Source organism: Mobula birostris, chromosome 29 (genome assembly GCF_030028105.1).
Source record: "Mobula birostris isolate sMobBir1 chromosome 29, sMobBir1.hap1, whole genome shotgun sequence".
Lineage (NCBI taxonomy): Eukaryota > Metazoa > Chordata > Chondrichthyes > Myliobatiformes > Myliobatidae > Mobula > Mobula birostris.
This window is the reverse complement of record NC_092398.1, coordinates 13,728,248-13,742,323: the sequence shown is the minus strand read 5'-3', so window position 1 is coordinate 13,742,323 and position 14,076 is coordinate 13,728,248. Positions and strand designations below refer to the sequence as shown.

General features: G+C 47.5%; 1 protein-coding gene across 1 annotated transcript in view; it reads left to right on the top strand.

The window, feature by feature from the left end:
• The first annotated feature begins 287 nt into the window (after nt 1–287).
• Nucleotides 288–14,076, top strand: part of LOC140190254 (uncharacterized) — a 302,765-nt gene continuing 288,976 nt past the window's right edge. The window contains exon 1 of the mRNA XM_072246825.1: nt 288–612. Within this exon, the coding sequence (XP_072102926.1) occupies nt 550–612 (63 nt within the window). The 5' untranslated portion in view covers nt 288–549. The remainder of the gene's footprint in view (nt 613–14,076) is intronic.

Sequence of the window (14,076 nt, the reverse complement as noted above, 5' to 3'; positions counted from 1 at the left end):
GTAGTTGGGCGCATGACAATTTTACTCGACTTCAGTCCCCCTCTGTCACCTGCCGACGATGAAAATCTGAACTGGACCCATAAAAAAAAATGCTGGGTGAACGCAAGGGGGGGGGGTCGACGTTTCGGGTCGAGATCCTTCCTCAGGGCTGAAGAATGCGGGTCGTTTCTGTTAAACAGGGCTGCAAAACTCAGGTTGCGCGGTGCCTGTAGGGGGCGGATTGGATTGTGTTTAAATTAATTTCTTGGCTCCCTCGCTCTCTCTCTCTCTCTCTCTCCCTGTCTCTATATCTAGAGAGTGAGCTGGGGGCGGATCGGTACAGTTTCCCAGCACAGAGAGAGAGAGAGAGAGAGAGAGAAAGAACGGTCGGCGGAGGTAAAGAAATCAAAATCCAGAGCGCTGCTGGCCGCGGAGCGCCGAAACTGATCAGGAGAGGAAGGAGAGCTGAGGGACTCTTTACAACCCGCTTCCAAGGGAGGGACAGACACCGGAGAAAGAGATCCATCAGCTCGGATACCGACCCAGCGCTGTATACCCCGCTTTCCCACCATGTCCAAGCTCTCGGTGTTCCTGCTATGCCTGCTGGTCCCCAGCCTGTGCGACATTGTATCGGTAAGTGACAGACCAGCGGCTACATTGTTGCAAAGCGAAACGTTACTACGGGAGAACTAGAAATTGAAACGCGATGCTGGCGGCTGCTCAGCTTATGAGGAATTGCTGTATCAAATATTTTAAGGAAAGTGTGTGTGTGATGGTACTCATCTTGCAAACTGTTACAGTGCATTGCTTTCGTGACACCAGTGGCTTATTGGAAGCATTTGATTTGTATTTTAATTTACGTTGTAAAAAATCCCAGGGGGGTAGTCAGGTGGGGCGCTCTCCAGGTGTCGGTGGGGAGCGTTTGGGAATTTTTTTTTCACCGTGGAGTACTTTAGAGAGGAATTATTTTTGGAGGGGTTGATTCCATCTCCAGGCAGTTACGTCACCTGCCCCTCCCGTCCTTTCTTGTCCACTCTTCCCGGTCCCATTCTCTCCTTTTCCTCGCTGCCCTACCCCCGCCGGGCTCTCTGTCAACCCCTTTCCCTCTCAGATCCTGCAGCATCTCGCCCGGTCCTTCCGATCTCACTCTCCCTCAGCCCCCAATCCCGGGATGAGAGGTCGTTTGGATTTCCTTGCTTGCTTTTCCCATCTTCCATTCCTTGTTCAACCCTCCCCTCCCTCCCCTCCCTCCCCTCCCTCCCCTCAATCCACTCACCATCCCACCTTTATCACGGGCACTATCGGGTGCTGGTTATTTTAGCCGTGCACAGAGTTCAGGGGTGCGGAAATCAAAGGATGTTTATTGCTGACGTGAGGTTTCCCCGCTCTGGTTGAAGTGAATGTTGTTTTGTTTGATGAACTGATTTTTGTCGCAGGTGACTTCATAGCCTGCAGCCTTTGTGGAGGTTGACCCTCGGGTTGTCTAGTTGAAGTTGTATATGATGCCAATCTGTTTAAAAAAAAATGTGCGATAGGTTAAAAAAAATGTTGGAAGTCAAATTTATGGTGAATTTTGGGTAATGCTCATGGTGCTGTGGTTTATCTTGAGGACGGGAGGTTGTGGATTCGCACTCTGGAGGTGTGATCCTCGAATCTTGCCTGATACTTCAGCGCAGTTTCGATAGAGACCTCAGCGGTCACAGACACAGTGACAGACTGTGGTCCTGTCTACTCGCTGAATTAGGACTGATCTGAGGAAGACCCCCCCCCCCATACCACGCCGCCCACTTGTCATGTTGTGGGAGCTTACTGCGGGCAAGCTCTTCAAAGTTGGAACTTCATCGGGCGTGAAACATTTTTCCAAGGTCACGATTAACAAATGCGAAGTTTCTTTTTTTAAATTAAAGCAAGAAGACCCGTTCATGCCACCAGCAAAGCCGGAGAACGTTAAACACTATTTTGAAACAAAATAGATAATCTGGGGTAATCAGTACTTGAGTCTCAGATTCCTGTGGGGCCAGAGAAATCTTCATTTGATTGGAAATCAACACATTCGATTCAAATTGCTGCCTCTTGTTGAGACTAAGTAGTTCATTGCAAGTTTCTTAATTAAAAGTCCAACCAATTCCCAGTTGAGTGAGTGACGCCATTATTCTCGGGACTTGTGATGTAAGGCGCAGATATCTTGGTTGTGTGTGTGTGTGGAAGTTAATTTAGGATCATAGTCTCTCTCTTTCATCACTGACTGATTCATGTCTGAGGAAGTTCAGCCACAATTGAGCTGGCACGGGTCCAAACTCGCTGTACTCCCAGTTGACTTTGGGAACCTACAGTTTATGATCATGTGTGTGCTTTATATAGCGTCTGCATTTCAGTCCCACCCCCACTTTGTAAAGGGATCAAAACGTTTTCATCATATTTGTAGTAACTGACCAAAGCTAAAAACAGAATCTGTGATGCACTGGAAGTCCATTAATTTACTTCAAGGCCAATTTTTTAAAAACACCTCTGGTATGGGAATGGCCTATTCTATTACTAGTAGATTGGTTAATCACTGCACTGACCCAGGGGCCCACTTTAAGATGTATTGTAGATTGCACTGGGTTTTTCTCTCTCACTGTCCAGTTGTTGATAAGGCCTCTACATTGAACCAAGCCAAGGTACTCAGAGGAAAAAAGAAGTGCTTTCTGTGAATGTCTGCTGCTGATGCAGGCCAATCATTTGAAAGCACAGGACAAACTGAGTCTGAGGTAGTGGAGTAATTTTAAAGTTATAATCGAGGGCTCAGTAATTCTGGGATGCCAGCCAGCATATTGTCTGAATGAATATTTTCATCCCACTGTGTGGGGGAAGAATTAACACACACAAAATGCTGGAAGAACTCAGGGGGTCGGGCAGTGTCTATGAAAAGGAATAACTCTGTCAATGTGGAATGTGTGTGCACGCAGGGCATCTCAGTGCAGAAATGACATTCTCTTAAGCAAAGCCTTATTTTATTTCCAGAAGCATGGTAAAGGCGCAAGTTAATTTAATTCCTCCCCTTTTTCAGAAGACATTGCTAAAACTTCCTGCGGCCCACTCTAGGGGAAAGGACGGTGCTGTATAGTGTTTCTGTAAATATCTTGCTGCATTTGTAGTGACCAATAACGTATTTCTTCCTAACCAATCCTGATCAGGTGTTGGAGTGCATCTGTTGTAAGACCAGTCGTTGGATTGTTGGTGGGGGAGCGACACGGGTTAGCTTTGGCCTGGCTTATAAAGGGTGCCCTTGCCTATTCTGCATGCTCCTGCACCCACCTGGGCCGAGGCCAGACGTTGCAGGCACTCTGGGAAGTGACAGGCTGCAATCTTCGGTCAGGTGCTGCTTCTTGGTGTCTAACTGCACAGACTTCGCGTGTTGTAGGAGCTGCTCTGGGACTCCAGAGCCAGAAAACTGAAAGCACAAACACCAGCCCAGAACTTGCAGATATGGCCTGGAACGTCTCTGGTGCACTGAAGTTCTGCAACATCAGAGAGGCATTGAGATATTAAACCAGAAATACCTCATGAGCAGGAATAAAAGATCTAATTTAAACAGATGTTTCCTACACTGGGATAGTGTAAGACCAGAGGGTGCAGCCTAAGAATAGAAAGATGTCCCTTTAAAGATTCAAAGTGCATTTATTATCAAAGTTTTTTATACAGAATACAGCTCTTGAGACTCGTCCTCCTGCAGGCAGCCACGAAACAAAGAAACACCATGGAACCTTGTTCAAGGAAACATCACACTTCAGAACAGAGACGAGGAGGAATTTCTTTAGCCAGAGGATGGTGAATCTGTGGAATTCATTGCCGCAGACTGATGTGGAGGCCAAGTACTTGGGTATATTTAAAGCAGAGGTTGATAGGTTATTGATTAGTAAAGGCATCAGAGGGTTACATAGGGAAGGCAGAAGAATGGGATTGAGAGGGGAAATAAATCAGAAATGATGGAATGGTGGAGCAGCCTCAATGGGCTGAATGGCCTATTTCTGCTCCCATGTCTTCTGGCCTTATCCGAATGCAGTGTTTCATTATCCCCAGCATCAAGGCCTTGCGCAGCAGCACAAAATATCTGCTCAATATTTCAAACATCAAAATTAAATTTTATTATCAAAGTACATATATGTCACCATCTACAACCCTGAGATCTATTTTTCTGTAGGCATACTCCACAGAATAGTAACTATAACAGAATCAGGGAAACAAACTGCGCAAATGCAAATATAAATAAATAGCAATAAATAATGAGAGCATGATTAAAGAGATAAAGAGTCCTTAAGGTGAGGTTGCTGTGGGAACATCTCAATTGACGGGGCAAGTTCAATAACTACATTCAATGTCAGAGAAATGTATACAATATACATCCTGAATTTCTTTTTCTTCACAAACATCTACAAAAACAGAAGAGTGCCCCAAAGAATGAAGGGTAGTTAAATGTTAGAACCCCAAAGCTCCCCCCCAGCTCCCCCTCCCACACATAAGCAACAACAAGGCAATGAACCCCCCCACACCCCAACCAGCAAAAAGCATCAACGCCCCCTACTGAGCACTCAAGTGTGCAGCAAAGCATCAGTAAAGACACAGACTTGCAGTACCCCAAAGACCACAAGTGAAGTAGAGTGTACTTATCCCCTTTTATTCAAGAGTCCATTGGTTGAGGGGTAATAGCTGTTTTTAAAGCTGGTGGTTCATGGCTCTTTCTGAGAGCTTGTTACATGCAAGTGGGCTGCTATCTTTCTAACATGACCATACAACCATACTTTGACGCCCTTACTTAATGTACCCAATGACTTGGCCTCCACAGCTGCCTGTGGTACCAAATTCCACAGATTCTTCACTCTCTAAATGAAAGAAATTCTCCCTAACCTCTGTCCAAAATGGACGTCCTGCTACTCTGAGGCGGTGCCCTCTGGCCCTAGATTTCCGCACGATAGGGAACATCCTCTCCACATTATCTCTCCCCCAGGCCTTTCAATATTCAATAGGTCTCAATGAGGTCTCCCCTCATTCTTTTAAATTCCAGCGATCACATGCCCAGAGTCATTAGATGCTCCTCATACATTAACTATATATTGTGTGTGGTCAAGTGGTTAAGGCATCGGTCTAGTGATCTGAAGGTCGTGAGTTCGAGCCTTGGCTGAGGCAGTGTGTTGTGTCCTTGAGCAAGGCACTTACCACACATTGCTCTGCGACGACACCGGTGCCAAGCTGTATGGGTCCTAGTGCCCTTCCCTTGGACAACATCGGTGGTGTGGAGAGAGGAAACTTGCAGCATGGGTCTTCCACACAACCTTGCCCAGGCCTGCGCCCTGGAAACCTTCCATGACGCAAATCCATGGTCTCACGAGGCTAACGGATGCCTATACTATATAGCAACAGTGCTGTCCCTTCCCAATTAACCCTGTCGGTTCTAAGACACTTTGGGAGCATCATGAGATGATAAGAGGTTCCTTAGGACCACAGAGGTTTTAAAAAACATGGGGTGCTGTTGAAAGTTGAGACTTAATTGAGTGAAGAGTTTATACCAACTGTGGCAAGTTAGCAATCCTGAACGTTAAGCCAAATTGCATTAAGATATTGATTTGTGTGCTTTGCAGAAGGACTGTAGGGACAGACCCTGGAGGTTGGCAATCAGTACAAATGGAAAGCGAGGAGAAGCAGAGGAGTTCCTCTGTGAGAGCTGCTCTCGTTCATTAACGGCCCGAGATTCCCTTTGATTTAGGCCTGTATTTATGTATAACTGCAAATGCCTTGGGGGAAGGGAAAATCAATCTAAACCTTCCCGGGATTAAATTAGCAGAACCCTTGATCCTTATTAGGTTTTCAACTTTGCAACCTCACGTCTTCGTCGCACCACGTTGCTGAATGGTAAATTGGATATAGCCACCTTTTTTCACCCAGTAGACTTACAGCAGCCAATCATTTGTAAAGTGGACTCTGCTTTGACGAATATTTCCTTTTAAAATGTTGCTACGGCAACCACTTGACTTTAAACTCCTGTTTCCAGAACTCTGCCTTCTATCTCCCTATCAGCTTTTCAGCATGCCAGAATCAGAATCAAGTTTAATGTCATCGGCATATATTGTGAAATTTGTTGTTTTTGTGGTAGCAGTACAACGCAATACATAATAATGGAGAAAAAATGTGAATTACAGTAAGTATATATGTATACATGTGATAGACCCACACACACACACACACACACACACACACACACACACACACACACACACACACACACACACATATATATATATTTCAAAGGTTCAATTTAATGTCAGAGAAATGCATACAATATACATCCTGAAATGCTTCTTCTTCGCAAAACATCCGCGAAAACAGAGAAGTGCCCCGAAGAATGAATGAAAGTCAAACGTGAGAACACCAAAGTCCCCCCAGCTCCCCCCCTCCCGCGCGTAAGCGACAGCAAGGCAATGATACCCCCCCGGCAAAAGGAAAAGCGCACCCGTTATCGAGCGCAAACGCTAGTAGTTAGTATAATGGTTAAATTTAGTAAGTAGTGCAGAACAGAAGTAAAAAAGTAGTGAGGTTGTGTTCATGGGTTCAATGTCCATTCGGAAGTCGGACGGTAGAGGGACAGGATCTGCTCCTGAATTGTTGCCTTGCCACACACACAACACACTGGAGGAACTCAGCAGGCCAGGCAGCATCTACGGAAAAGAGTATTGTTGACGTTTCGGGCCCAGGCCCTTCAGCAGGGCTGGAGGAAGAAAGCTGGCTTAGCTTAAAAGGTAGGGGGGAAGGGGAGAGAGAAGCTCAAGGTGACAGGTGAAATCCGAAAGGAAGGGCGGGGGGGGGTAATGAAGTAAAGAGCTGGGAACAAGACGGAAGACCATGGAAGAAAGAAAAGGGGGGAGGAGCACCAGAGGGAGTCGATGGGCGGGCAAGGAGACAAGATGAGAGAGGGAAAAGAGGATGGAGAATGGTGAAGGGGGAGGAGTAGGGGCCATTACTGGAAGAATAATTTCTGGAGCCTGCAGCTCTCCTGAATCACTGAGTGCATGCCTTCAGGCTCCTGTACCTCCTCCCTGATGGTAGCCATGAGAAGCACCTGTCCTGGATGGTGGGTGATCCTTAATGCTGGACGCCGCCCTTTTGAGGTATTGCTCCTTGAAGATGTCCTGGAGGCTAGTACCCATGATGGAGTTGACTGAGTTTACAACTCTCTGGTCAGTGGTGATTTCAATCCTGCTCAGTGTTAGCTCCCAGCTGTGGAGGTTTGCGCACTTGCCTCCAAATTCCTCAGACTTCCCTCGCTGGGGGTGGCACTGTAGCCTAGCGGTCAGCCCAGCGTTATTACGACAGCAGTCGCTGAGGTTCATTTCTGCTGCTGTTGGTAAAACGTTTGTACGCTCCCCCAGGGACCGCGTGGATTTCTTCTGGGTGCCCCGGTTTCCAAACGCGTTCTGACGACATACGGCGAATTGGCCAGATGGGTGTGGTTGGATTTGATGGGCTGAAGAGCCTGTTATCGTTCTGTACCTAAAAACTAAATAAGCGACACACCTTGACTTGAATTGACTTTATTACTTACATCCTTCATATACATGAGGAGTTAAAAATCTTTACGTTACATCTCCATCTAAATGTGCAATGTGCAATTTATAGTAATTTATAATAAATAGTATGTACAACAATACAACATCGAAATACAGTTGTGTCAGCATGATTTAATTAGTCTGATGGCCTGGTGGAAGAAGCTGTCCCGGAGCCTGTTGGTCCTGGCTTTTATGCTGTGGTACCGTTTCCCGGATGGTAGCAGCTGGAACAGTTTGTGGCTGAGGTGACTGAGGTCCCCAGTGATCCTTCAGGCCCTTTTTACACAGCTGTCTCTGTGTCCTGAACTGTGGGACACTAGTGAATTACCAATTCAACCCCATTTATATTTGAGTTCCCAAGTAATTAAGGTGAGACTTCCTCTGAGATAGGGAGTAGCTGCCTGGGCAGGTATCTAGATGGCTCATGGGCTGGTGCAGTGTCCGTCTGTACTCTTGAGGTTCTCCAAGCCATCCCAAGTGCCTCTTCTCCACTCTCATGGGACTTGGGACCATCCTTATCAATGTTTCTATCACTCAATGGGGTTTCTTGTTTTGTGGTTGGCTGTGAAGAGTAAGAATTTCAGGCTGCTTTCTGTATATATTCTCTGATATTAAATTGAGCATTTGAACCTTTTTCCATGGTTAGAACTTGGAACGCAGCATCTGGGGGCTGAGGATGTGTCCAAGGTAAGTAGGTAGCTGGCCATGTAAGGGGGTTGGCCTGAGAGAGAAGTCTCACTGTCCTCTCATTGAACTTGGTGGCCCTCAGGTGCCTCTCCCTTCACTTTCTTTAACTCCCTGTGCTCCTTTGTTCAGGGCACTTCCTTTTACAGTTGGTGATCTCTCTCGCTCTCTCGCTCTCTCGCTCTATCTCTAGCTCATATATTACCCCTCTACCGCATCCCTTGGTGAAGGTGCTGAGGTGAGGATGTCACTGGTAGAATAGGTAAGAGAAAGCCCGAGGCTGAGACGTAGCTGAATTTTTCAGAAGTCCCACCAAAAAGGTTAGTGCACAAAGTGTGTGATATAGGGCAGGGATTCCCAGCCTTTTTAATGCCGTGGACCCCTACCATTAAATTTGGGGTCTGTGGACTCCAGGTTAGGAGCCTCTGTTACAGGAGATCATGTAATGGCTTTCATTGAGAATGAGAGGAGGAATAAATGGATCTTTCCTGGTGTGAATGACAGACGGACTGATTCATCTGCACTGGTTAAGGTGGCAGAATAAAGCTAGGAGATTCGTCATCAATTACCTAAGATATTAAACTCTGCGAACATTGATGCCATTAAGGCCAAATCAACTAATTAATGGAACAGGGCACTCTGCCCTCCTTTGCTGGTATCCCACTCCCTCAGGTTCCTGCTAAATTTTCTTCAAAACTCTCCTATGTATCAATACTTTGCATGAACTTGTATTGTACCATGTAAATTTAATAATCTAATTCAGATCTTAGACCTTCGCTGTTTGTCATAGAAACATAGGTTCATAGAAAAGTATAGCACCAGAACAGGCCCTTCAGCCCATCTAGTCCATGCTAAACCATTTAAACTACCTACTCCCATCGACCTGCACCGAGACCGTAGCCCTCCATAACCCTACCGTCCACGTACCTATCCAAACTTCTCCTAAACTTTGAAATCGAGCTCACATGCACCACTTGTGCTGGCAGCTCACTCCACACTCTCACAACCCTCTGAGTGAAGAAGCTTCCCCTCATGTTCCTCTTAAACTTTTCACCTTTCACCCTTAACCTATGACCTCTAGTTGTAGTCTCACAGAGGTCAGTGGAAAAAGCCTGCTTGCAATCACTGTATCTATACCCCTCATAATTTTGTATAACTCTGTTAAATCACCTCTCAATCTTCTACACGCCAAGGAATAAAATCTTAATCTATTCAATCTTTCCTCACAACCCAGGTCCTCCAGACCCAGCAATATCCTTGTAAATTTTCTCTGTACTCTTTCAATCTTATTTACATCTTTCCTGTAGGTAGGTGACCAAAACTGCACACAATACTCCAAATTAGGCCTCACCAACATCTTATACAACTTCAACATAACATCCTATCTCCTACGCTCAGTACTTTGATTTATGAGGGGTAATGTGGCAAAAGCTTTCTTTATGACCCCATCTACCTGCACTTTCAATGAATTTTGGGTCTGTATATGAATAGGGCGAGGGAAGGGAACGAAAGAGTTCAAAGTTTGGCAGTGACACTAAACGGTGTGGGATCGTGAACACAAGAAAGCTCCGGGGGAGGCGGACGGACTGACCAAGTGGAGATGCAGAATAACAGGGATAAATATGGTGTTATCCTCTTGGATGGGATCACCAGGAAGGCAGTGCTGATGTACAAGAAGACTTGGGCAGGCACTCTCGAACACTGGGCGCAAAAACATCGGTGCAGTGGGCAGCATGGCACGGTAGTGTTGTGGTTAATGCATCGCTTTGCTGCCCTGGCGGCTGCCGATCGGGTTTCAGTTCCTGCCCCTGCCTTTAAGGATTCTGTCCATTTTCCCCAAGGCCATGCAGCTTTCCTCTGGGAGCTCTGGTTTCCTCCCACATTCCGGCGATGTACGGCTAGGATTAGTGAGCTGCGGGCATGCTGTGCTAGCACCGGAAGCGCAGTGACAATTGCGGGCTCACCGATTTGATTTGATGCAAGCAATGCTTTCACCGCACGTTTCGAAGTTCAAAGTGTGCGTACGTTATACGACTTTGAGATTCGTCTCCTTACGGGCAGCCACCAAACAAAGACACCCAGTAGAACCCGTTAAAAATAAAAGGAAGATCGTCAAACACCCAATGTGCAGAGAGTAGAAAACATCAAATCGTGTAACAATAAAAGTAAGCAAGTAGCATTCAGAGAAAAGGCGAGTCTATAGACACAGAGCCCGGAGCAGGCGACTGCCTCAGTTCAGCGCAGGGCGGAGTAATCATTGTGGAGCCCTCAGACACGGAGCCTGGAGCAGGCCACAGCCTCAGCCTCAGTTCAGTGCAGAGCCGAGTAAACGTCGCAGAGCCTGGAGCAGGCCACAGCCTCAGCCTCAGTTCAATGCAGAGCCCAGAAAATGTCGCAGAGCCCAGAGCAGACCACGGCCTCGGCCTTGACGTCTATTCGAAGTGTGCATACAGAACCCACCTCTGAGATTCATCCTCCTGCAGGCAGCCACGAAACAAGGAAACACCGCGGAACCCATTCAAGGAAACGCCAGGCACCCAACGCGCGAGGAAAGAACAAATCCCGCAAACGGCAAGAAGCGCGCGAACAACACGTAGAATATCAAGCAAAGAATACATGACACGTGGAGCCAATCCCCCAAGCAACTAAGGAGGCCGATGGCATCTTGACTTTGCAGTGAGTGGGCTTGAGTACAGGAGGAACTACACCTAATATGGAGGCTCTGTGAGCCCTCCCTGGAGTATCACGTGCAGTCTTGGTCTCCGTCCCAAAGGAACGGACGCACGCTGCCGTAAAGGAAGGGCAGGCTGAGGATCACGGTCTGGCTCCTGGGGTGAACTGCCTCTGGGGAAAGGGGTTACTTTGACCAAATCAGAAGCTGCCAGAGCTCTGAAGAATGAGTGGGTGTCTAATTAGAGCTTGTAAAATCCTGACAGAGGCTGGAATCTGGGGAATTTCCACGGGCTGGGAGAGCTAGAAAGGGGATTGCCGTCTTAGTTTGCTTGTCAAGAAAGTTAATACTGGAATGAGGAGAAATTTCTTCACTTGGATGCTGAAGATGTTTAACAAGGAAATGTAGAAATAGTCAATGAGTATGGGGAAGAGCAGAAAACAGAATCACGTTGAATGATGGAGCAGGCTCAGAGGGCTGAATTGCCTACTATTTCCTACATTTTTATGGACTATAGTTTTTATAACCAATGGCCAAAGCCTGCAAATCCCCTATGAATGTGCTGAGGAAATTGAGCCCAGTGTCAGTGAACCTACAAGTCAGCTGGAGGCTGAAGGCCAAAGGTGACCTGTCCCGACGGTGTATGTGGATGGGAGGGGGGAATGTGCCTTGTTGTGCCACTGTTGTTTTGTTGCTCGTCCTGTTCTGCCGAGCATTGTGGGTACGCTAGGCTGGCGCCGGAACTCGCGGGCTGGCCCCAGCTCACCCTCGGGCCTGTGTTGGTTGTTAATGCAATCGGCACATTTTGCGGTATCTTTTGATGAATAAAGGATCTGAACGTCTCATGACCTTTCGGTCAGCTGACCGGACAACTTCCCGACGTCAGGTTCCGGTCCGCGCACTCCTCCGCTGCGCTCGAGCCAACTTCCGGGGAGCATTTTCCGCACCAGGCGCGAGGCGTTACTTAAAACTTTGCAGGTGGCACAAACTAGTTCCCAGAGCGGCTCTGAGCGAGGAGCGCGGCAGGAAGCCTTGCAGTTGCGAAGGAGGAGTTCGAAAGTAGGCTGTCGAGCTCCAAAGGATTTGTTCCCCATTGGGGAATGGGGGGGGGACGTGGGTGGGGAGGGTGGAATGCATCTTGGGCCTGTAACCACTGGAAGGGTGGAGAGCTGGAGGATGTCAATACAGCAAATTATCATTCAAGTTTGAATTGGAATGTGTTAATCACATGCACATTTAAACGTACAGCCAAGTGTGTCATTTTCACTCACATCCAACACACCTGGGTGTGTGCTGGGGGCAGCCCGCGAGCGCGGCCACGTATTCCAATGTCGACACAGCAGGCCCACAATGCTTAGTAGGAAGCACAAACAACAAACAAATCTGCTGACAACAGGACCTCGAGCACGAGGCCTTGAACTTCTGACTCACTGATAGTTCAGACATCCCACCTCTCCCGTTGTACCGGGAGTCTCCCGCATATTAATAGTGGCTCCCTGATGCCCGCAAATTATATACAATGTCCCGGAAATTGATTTTTTGAGAGCGAGCGTGAGAGAACGCGTGAGAAAGAGCGAGTGCAAGAGCAAGAAAGCAAGCGCGAGACAGCGAGCGCGAATGAGAGAGCGAGCGCGAGCAAGAGCAAGAGTGTTCCAAAAAAAGAAAATATGAAATATACGTCACCCCAGACTACACTAAAGTGTAACCCTGCCTAATAGGGGTCAAAAATAATGACAGTGTTGCTCGTCGCACTGTCTGCAACAGGGACTTTTCTATTGCCCATGGTGGGTTAAGACTGTAAACGACATGTTTAACAGGTGTCATTCGTTCATTAGCGTAGCTAATATTATTTAAACTAGCTGGCTAGCTGCTCAGGAGCTACTCTATTGCAGGCATCCCACTCTCCCGGAAGTCTCCCGCAAATTGACGGTGCTACCTCCCTGAAATGAGTTTTTGCAGGGTGGGATATCTGGATGGTTGGACACCGAACACTAGGCCTTGAGCTCCAGACTCACTGGTGATTGGACACCGAACACTAGGCCTCAAACTCCTGACTATCTGATGGTTGGACACTGAACACTAGGCCTCGAGCTCCTGACTCACTGATAACAAGACCCCGAACACTAGGCCTTGAACTCCAGTTTCACCGATTCATGTACCTGAAGGGTCATCGGATCTCATTCCTCCTGCCCGCACGGCACTCCGAGAACCTGTTTACAGTATGTTGCACATCCTTCCCACAGCATGGTGCCCTGAAGAGCACTCAATACTTCACATGCCCCGGACGGAGAGCATTACAACTTAATAAAATATTTTGACTTGTAGGCACTTACAGTGCCGGGGAATGGCTGCCTAGTTACTCATACTTGGACTGTGTCTTGGGACAATTATCTTTGGTGAAGGCACAATTATAAATCCAAATGGTTAGTAGCAAACAGGCTGTGCCTGTGCGAAGAGAGATAAGGAAGGGACTGACACATGTGGAATTGTAGCTAAGCCAAAAACAAAGAGGAAAGGGAAGCCCTAGGGGATTAAGTGCCATCACTCAACCGAGTGCAGTGCCTTGGGAGCCAATGCTGATAACACATTTATATTGAGCTCCATTGCTTGAAGCCATCTTGGAGCACTTTTCACAGAGTGAATCACACAGGAGCTACGCCGTACACGACTACAATTCATTCTGCACAACTGCATCCGGTGGACGACTGACGGACTGATTCGTTGGCTTTGGGTAGCGTTGGTTAAAGGCGGAAGAATGCCTCTAGGGGATTCTTCATCAGTTACCCAAGGTATTAAGGCTCTGGGAGTATCGATGCCGGTCGTGTTTCAGTGGCAAATCAATCATTTTATGCAACAAGGGACCCTGCCCGTCTTTGCTGATAGTCTTCTCCTGCTGAATTGTGTTTTGAAACATGATTCAAAATGTTAACACTTTAGCTGTAAAGAGGGGCTTTTTGGGAGCTTAAGAGGCTTCGGGTGTGTGTCGCTGTGCCAGGGCCCGGGTCCCAGGGCGAGGTGCTTGGACAATTCAAGCGCCAGCCCAGATGGACCAGAAAGCCCCAGTGTCGGGACCGGAGGCGGGGGTCAGATCGATTTTGCTCGCTGCCCCGCGATTTCATTCCTCTCTCCGGCGGCTGGTGAGTTTCGTGGGTTTTTTTTTGC